Source organism: Chiloscyllium plagiosum, unplaced genomic scaffold, assembly GCF_037043375.1.
Source record: "Chiloscyllium plagiosum isolate Xiang-an unplaced genomic scaffold, Cpla_swu_hap1 HiC_scaffold_33, whole genome shotgun sequence".
Classification (NCBI taxonomy): Eukaryota; Metazoa; Chordata; class Chondrichthyes; order Orectolobiformes; family Hemiscylliidae; genus Chiloscyllium; species Chiloscyllium plagiosum.
The window spans coordinates 26,142,603-26,150,584 of NW_028270171.1; the positions used below are offsets into that span (position 1 = coordinate 26,142,603).

At 43.9% G+C, this 7,982-nt stretch overlaps 1 protein-coding gene across 1 annotated transcript; it reads left to right on the forward strand.

Annotated features, from left to right (window-relative positions):
* Positions 1–7,927, forward strand: ndufa6 (NADH:ubiquinone oxidoreductase subunit A6). The gene is made up of 3 exons (XM_043679984.2): positions 1–165; positions 3,867–3,982; positions 7,740–7,927. Exons 1-3 carry the CDS (start codon positions 33–35, stop codon positions 7,869–7,871), a joined length of 381 nt encoding a protein of 126 aa, XP_043535919.2. The 5' UTR covers positions 1–32; the 3' UTR covers positions 7,872–7,927.
* The last annotated feature ends 55 nt before the right edge of the window (positions 7,928–7,982 follow it).

Consider the following 7,982-nt stretch of genomic DNA (forward strand, 5'->3'; position numbering starts at 1 on the left):
GGGAGCCCCAGGCGGGTTTGGAAGGGGTGAAGATGGCGGCGGCGGGCGGCCGTGCGATGGGTACCGTCAAGGTGGTGAAGCCCTTTCTGTCCCGGAACCAGAGCGAAGCCAAGCGCCGGGTGCGAGAGCTTTACCGGGCCTGGTACCGGGAGGTGCCCAACACCAGTAAGGAGCCGGTCGGTGGTGACGGGGTGAGGGGTGACCCTCGGTCTGACCCTCCCCGGCGGATGGGGAATGTTGGCGCTGGGCTGGGGTCACCCGGGGTCTGGGCACATCACATCACATCACATCGCATCGCTCCCGGGCCGTAGCGGTGGAAGGGGAAAGAGCTGACATGATTTCATTCCTATAGCGCCGTTCACTTTGCTGAGTGAAATGGTCAAGTGGCCATTCTGCCCCTCAATAAGATCACAGCCTCCATGACCCGCCACTGCCCCAAATCCCCTAACACCGCCTGGGCACCCTCCAAGTCTGTGACCTCTACCATCTGGAAGGACAAGGGGAACACCACCAACTACAGGTTCCCCTGCAAGCCAGACATCATCCTGACTTGGACATGTTGTCACTGTTCCTTCAGTGTCGTTGGGTCAGAATCCTGGAACTGCTTCCCCGTCGCCAGTGTGTTGTCCCTACCCCCAAGGTCTGCAGAGGTTTAAGAAGGCAACTCTCCATTCACCTTCTCAAGGACACTGAGGAGCAGGCAACAAATGCTGGCCCAGCCAGCAGTGCTCTCATCCATTGAACGAATATGCAAAGAAAATCTGCCCCCACAAAATGTTCCTTTTGGTACCCAGTTAGCCAACTCCTTCCTTTTACTGAGTGCTTTTATAAAAGGCTGTTTGGTTTTTCTTAATCTTTTCTTCCTCTTTGCCTGTCTTGGATCTCACCTGCACCTTGAATATTTAGTCTGGTTCCTTATTGTGTCATGAACATTTTGGTATAAGCCTACATTGTTTGTATGTTTTATCTTATTAATGTAGAATAAGATATTTATTTATTTATGTAGAACTTTGGCATAATAAAATGTACCAATGAACTTTTGAAGAGTCTTACAAAAGAATATATGACAGAACCACATAAGGAGAAATTATGTCAGATGGGGTGCTATATTTTAGGAAAGCAAATCTTAGCAGGGCGTATACACTTAATGGTAAGGTCCCAGGGAGTGTTGCTGAACAAAGAGACCTTGGAGTGCAGGTTCATAGCTCCTTGAAAGTAGAGTTGCAGGTAGATAGGATAGTGAAGACCTGCAATCTTCTTCCCGATCTCTCCACCCCCACCCCCACTCCGTCCTATCACCCTCACCTTAACCTCCTTCCACCTATCGCATTCCCAACACCCCTCCCCCAAGTCCCTCCTCCGTACCTTTTCTCTTAGCCTGCTTGGCACACTCTCCTCATTCCTGATGAAGGGCTCATGCCCGAAATGTCGATTCTCCTGCTCCTTGGATGCTGCCTGACCAGCACTTTTCCAGCAACACATTTTTCAGCTCTGATCTCCAGCATCTGCAGTCCTCACTTTCTCCTAGTGAAAAAGGTATTTGATATGCTTTCCTTTATTGGTCAGAGTATTGAGTACAAGAATTGGGAGGTCATGTTGCAGCCGTACAGGACATTGGTTAGGCCACTGTTGGAATATTGCGTGCAATTCTGGTCTCCTTCCTATCGGAAAGATTAGATTCCTAATATTAGATACCTAACAGTGTGGAAACAGGCCGTTCAGCCCAAACAACTCCACACCGACCCTCTGAAGAGTAACCCATCCAGACCCATTTCCCTCTGACTAATGCACCTAACACTATGGGCAACTTAGCCTGGCCAATTCACCTGACCAGCACATCTTTGGGTTGTGGGAGGAAACCAGAGCATCCGGAGGAAACCCACGGGGAGAATGTGAAAACTCCACACAGACAATCACCCGAGGCTGGGATCGAACCTGGAACCCTGGTGCTGTGAGGCAGCAGTGCTAACCACTGAGCCACCGTGCCGCCCACTTTCTTTTTTTTGGACGTGGGTCGCTCGGGGTCACATAACTATTAAAATGTTGTGAAACTTGAAAGGGTTCAGAAAAGATTTATAAGGATGTTGCCAGGGTTGGAGGATTTGAGCCACAGGGAGAGGCTGAACAGGCTGGGGCTGTTTTCCATGGAGTGTTGGCAGCTGAGGGGTGACCTTATAGAGGTTTACAAAATTTTGAGGGGCATGGATAGGGTAAATAGACAAAGTCTTTTCCCTGGGGTGGGGGAGTCGAGAACTAGAGGGCATAGGTTTAGAGTGAGAGGTGAAAGATATGAAAGAAACTTAAGGGGCAACTTTTTCACACAGGGTGGTACGTGTATGGAATGAGCTGCCAGAGGAAATGTTGGAGGCTGGTACAAGTGCAACATTTAAGAGGCATTTGGATTGGTATATTTGGAGGGATATGGGCCGGGTGCTGGCGGGTGAGACTAGATTGGGTTGGGATATCTGTTCGACATGGATGGGTTGGACCGAAGGGTGTGTTTCCGTACTGTACATCTCTATGTCTCTATGACTAAAAGTTTGGTCAAAGAGAGCTTTTAAAAAACAACTAAAGAGAAAGTAGGTCAAAAAGGTTTGAGGGGGCAGGGAAGCAAAACAACTGAAGGGAGCTTGGTTCAAATTGGAATGGAACAGCTGGAACTGGATTTCATCAGTGTCCATGTGAAACCTGAACACAAGCTGTGAAGTTGGGATTTTGTCTTCATAAGGACAATGCAGAGAGCATTCCTAACAGTATTGGGTCTGAGTGCTATGTGGATTGGTGAGAGACAAAAATCTGCCGATGCTAGAATCCAGAATAGATAGGCAGGAGACTGGAAGAACACAGCAAGCCAGGCAGCATTAGGAGGTGGAGAAGTCGACATTCTGGGTTTGGAGATGCTAGTGTTGGACTGGGGTGTACAAAGTTAAAAATCACACAACACCAGGTTATAGTCCAACAGGTTTAGAAGGAGCGTCGCTCCGAAAGCTAGTGTGCTTCCAATTAAACCTGTTGGACTATAACCTGGTGTTGTGAGATTTTTTTTACTTTGGACATTCCGGGTGTAACCCTTCTTCACCACCTGATGCTGCCTGGCTTGCTGTTTTCTTCCAACATTCTGCTGGTCTATGTGGATTGGTGAGAACAAGGTCAAGTAGGTTTTTCTCGCTTGGTGATGCGCTCACCATGTATTCCAGACCTCACATATCCTTCAGGATTCAACTAGTTCAATCATTCTTTACAACCCTTTATTCAGGGTTTGTGCCCTTTTTGTCCTCAGTACATCTTCCAGGCGATGTTCAATATGGAAGAAAAACTGATTTGTCTGCTGAGGGAGGGTGGTAGGTGGTCATCAGCTGGAGGTTTCCTTGCTTGCATTTGACCTTCTGCTCTCAGGAATCAATGTTGAGGACTCTGAGGGCTACTACCTTCTGATCAGTTACAACTTTGTAGTCCCCTCTGGTACTTCTGTCCTGTCAGAGGACAGACCCAGGAATGATGGAGGAGTCTGGGGCATTGGATATAAGGTATGATTATGATTATGACTGTGACATCCTGTTGCTTGACTAGTCTTGGTTTTCTACACAAGTCAGATGTCTGGCTGATTGCAAACAAATTCTGGAACTGCTGAGATGAAGGATCTTGTCGCTGAGTGGTACTTCAAAACAATAGACATTGTGTAAAGCAGGCAGGAGTGAAAGAAATAGAGCAGACGTCATGAGGATCAGATGAAGTGTTGGGATGTGGAGTGTAAACACCTGGTGTGCAGCAGTTGGACTAAGAGACCTGTTTCTGCATGTTAAATGTAATTGTTTTGGGAGATTAAATGCTGCAAGTTTGGATCTAACATTTCATTCTCTCTACAGTACAGAAATTCCATCTGGATATCTCAGTAAAACAGGGACGAGATAAAGTGCGGGAAATGTTCATGAAAAACGCCCATGTCACTGATCCCCGAGTTATCGACCTGCTGGTGATTAAGGTCTGGGATTCTGTAATTGTGCAGAGAAACTGATAATATGATGGAAAGCATTGTGAAGTGGGAAGTTATACATAGTCATAGGGCTGTACAGTATGGAAACAGACCCTTTGGTCCAACTCCTTGCAGACCAGATATCCTAACCTAATCTATCCAATTTACCAGCATTTGGCCCATATCCCTCTAAACCCTTCCTATTCGTGTACCCATTCAGATGCCTTTTAAATGTTGTAATTGTACCAGCCTCCACTACTTCCTCTTAGCCTGCTGGACACACTTTCCTCATTCCTGAAGAAGGGCTTATGCCCGAAACGTCGATTCTCCTGTTCCCTGGATGCTGCCTGACCTGCTGCGCTTTTCCAGCAACACATTTTCAGCTCCACTACTTCCTCTGGCAGTTCATACCGTACATGCACCATTCTGTGAAAACAATTGCCCCTTAGGTCCTTTTAAATCTTTCCTCTGTCACATTAAACCTATGCCCTCTAGTTTTGGACTCTCCTATGCTGGGAAAAAAGACCTTGGCTATTCACCCTATCCGTGCCCCTAATGATTTTATAAATTTCTACAAGGTCACCCCTCAGCTTCCAACTCTGTAAAGAATATAACCCAAACATATTCAGCTTCTCCCTATAGCTCAAACCCTCCAATCCTGGCAACATCCTTGTAAATCTTTTCTGAATCCTTTCAAGTTTCACAATATCCTTCCTCTTTACCTCTGAGTTCCCCAAGGATTTGTCCTTGACTCCCTCATCTTCCTATTATACGCAGTCACTGCCAAGATCATCTGTGGGCATAAGGATGGCTTCTGCAGCTTCTGTTTGTCAGCCTGGTTCAAACTTCCAACCCTTGACGATCTGCAGTTTCTTTAGTGAAATGTAGCGAAGCCCAAAGCTGTCATCTTGGAGCTGACAGAAACTCCATCACTGGATCACTGTCACCCCACTCCTGTCTTGGGGGATGTTTTCGGCTGAAAAATACTTCGTAACTGCAGTATCTTATTTAATCTAGTACTTCAGTCCCAGCTCCGTTTACCGTCTATCATCAAGACTGCTTACTTCCACTTCCAGAGCCTCTGTCTCCGTTCCTGCCACAGTACCCTCTTCCAAATGTGACCTTTCCAATACTGCCTTACATCCTCTGACCTCTAAACTTTAGATCATCGTAAACTCTGCTGCCTGTGTTTTAACATACTTTAATGTCTTGAGAGAGACCACTGAAATAAAGTTCGGCTGTGTGAGGGCTTGGAAAAAGTAGTTCAGGTCAGCAAGACAGCATCGCGAAAACAAACCCTGAAATGAAATAAAAACAAATGCAAGGAAATGCCTGAAAATGTTGTCGTCATGGTCCAACAGAAGGAGCCTGAAGAAATTGTTCATTTCCTACATTTTAAGTGTAGACCAGTCTTTCTAATTTGAAGAATCAGGATGCTATGTTCCAGCTATACAGGACATTGCAATTTTCCAAAAGAAGCCTAACCATTCGGTCTGGTCTCCCTAGTAGAGGAAAGGTGTTGTTAAACTTGAAAGAATTCAGGAAAGACTTACAAAGACTTTGCTTGGGTTGGAGGATTTGAATAGGGGAGAAGCTGAATAAGCTGGGCCCACTATACCTGGAGCGTTAGAGGTTGAGGGGTGACCTTACTGAGGGTTATAAAATCATGAGGGGCATGGATAGGGTGAATAGACAAGGTCTTTTTTTCCACTATAGGGGAGTTCAAAATTAGAGGGCATAGGTTTAAGTTGAAAGGGGAGAAATTAAAAAGTGATCGAAGGAGCAACTTTTTCACGCAGAGGATGGCGTGTGTGTGGAATGAGCTGCCATGGGAAGTGGTGGATACTGATACATTTACAACATTTAAAAGGCATCTGGATGTATATATGAATAGGAAGGGTTTAGAGGAATATGTACCAAATGCTGGTAAATAGGACTGGATTTATTTAGGATATCTATCTGCATCAATGAGTTGGACCGAAGGGTCTGTTTCCGTGCTATGTGAGTCTATAAATAGTTAATAATTAAGTATTTGCTTGATAGTACAGAACTTAAATATTGCTAAAAGAGATATGAAGTTGAAGCTTTTAGTCTTGCTGTCATTTTTTAAAAGGATGCTGCTCTTTGTGGAATATGCCTACACCTTGCAGCTTTCTCTGAGGCCTCTTGCATCCCTGTGACCAATCAGAGTCAGCTTGTTTGGTTTGGATTTAATCGGTTAACTAAGACAGTAAACAGTTCCTGCCATGTATCTCCAACCAATCAGCACCCTCTTCCCATGATGTATAAATGTATTCTTTCCTTTGTAAAAGGGGCTCTCTTGTAGCACAATGATAGTATGCCTACACCTGAACTGAGGGGCCCTGGTTCAAATCCCACCTGCTCCAGAGGTGTATAATAACATCTGAACAAGTTCATTAGAAAAGTTAGGATCCATTTGTAAAATTGGTTTTCTTGTGTTTCAGTCCTGATTGTCACATGAAAAGCTTTGACTGCATGTGCCGTTTAAATACATCAGTAATTAATGAATTGAGTATGACTTAAAATTAATCACTGAAGCGTTACTGAGACCATGAATGATTCTACTAGTCTTTAAAATGAGCTTCTGCTAATAATAAATTGAAAGATTAGCAATGGCAGCCCAGCCATTGTGGTTGCTGTTTGTGGTGATGTGTAGACAGTGAGACTGTCCTGGATAATAATACCTGTAGGAAATGTCTTTGTCTTGAGATGCTCCAGACTAAAGCTACAAGAGGGAATATGTGACTGTCCAGCAGCAAGGTGCTGGGTGAATAGATCAGAAATGTTGTAACTAGATGTGATTTGATCATTTGAGCTGATAATGTCCTCTGCAATCAAAGCCTATCCTGATGCAAAGGTACTGGATATTGTGGTGCAAATGGAGAGGCAATTGGAAAGAGAAGGCTTCTACCTCGTTGGTCCTGATGTGGCCTAAACCAAAGAGACTCAAAAAGATCAGAGAGGTAGACCAGCAAAAGAAATCTCAGGAGCTACATAAATTAAAAAGCAGGACCAATGTCTTGTCATCTTGCTGAGGAACCAAAGCATGAGCGAATTAGCAGTAGGATCAGCAGAACAGCAAAGTGTATGTATACTGACACTATCTATTATCCTTTATGCAAGGATAAGGGAGGAAGAAAAGTAACTATTAAGATAGAACAGCCAGTAAAAAATAAAGGACAAAGGTAGAAACAGAATTGACCAATTATTTGAAGTATGTTTGTGCATCTAATACCAGTAGGGATTTACAGGATGAAGTAGCTGGAAAAGCTACGAAATGAGTAAAAGCTACAGAACAAACATGGGAGATTACAGCTAACCCTAAATAAATCAACAAGAGAAGGTAGTGAAAGGGATAAAGGAAATGGAGTTTTTAAATGATGTGACTTGGAATGGAGAACAAAAGTTATAATATCACAAGTGGGAAATATTTCAAAAATGAACTAGGTATACTCAATCAAAACCAAGGACAAACAAGCTGATAATGAATGGCAGGGGAAAAGTTAGAAGTAAAATGAAAAGAAGTCAAACAGTAAGTTAATTGACAGGGAGGATGACGAAAGGAAAACCAAAGTTTAGGGAAGAGAAGGAAGATTCAGTGATTATTTAGTCTCTAATTCCTGTATGTCCAAATAAATAGTTTGGAATTGATGTATGGCATGGAAATGGTGAGGAGTGGATTTAGTTTTGGCCTCCTAATCTGCCTTGTTCTTTGATCACTCATGTCATTAATTTGTTTTTCAAGGGTAAAATGGATCTTGAAGAAACTATAAAAGTGTGGAAGCAGCGGACACACATCATGCGTTACTTCCATGAGACAGAAACACCCCGACCAACAGATTTTCTCTCCAGATTCTACACAGGACATGATGTGTAAATAATGAGGGAAGTGGCAATTGTAAAATAAATGTATTCCGAAATACTTCAAGAAAACTGAATGGATTTAATTGCCTGTGATTCTAGGGATGGAAATGTGTTGCTGGAAAAG

Excerpts from the sequence above, each read along its gene's own strand:
- ndufa6 (XM_043679984.2), top strand. The coding sequence starts at position 33 with ATGGCGGCGGCGGGCGGCCGTGCGATGGGTACCGTCAAGGTGGTGAAG. Across the intron at positions 166-3,866 it reads CCGGGAGGTGCCCAACACCA|TACAGAAATTCCATCTGGAT; the intron begins GTAAGGAGCCGG and ends TTCTCTCTACAG. Across the intron at positions 3,983-7,739 it reads TCGACCTGCTGGTGATTAAG|GGTAAAATGGATCTTGAAGA; the intron begins GTCTGGGATTCT and ends TTGTTTTTCAAG.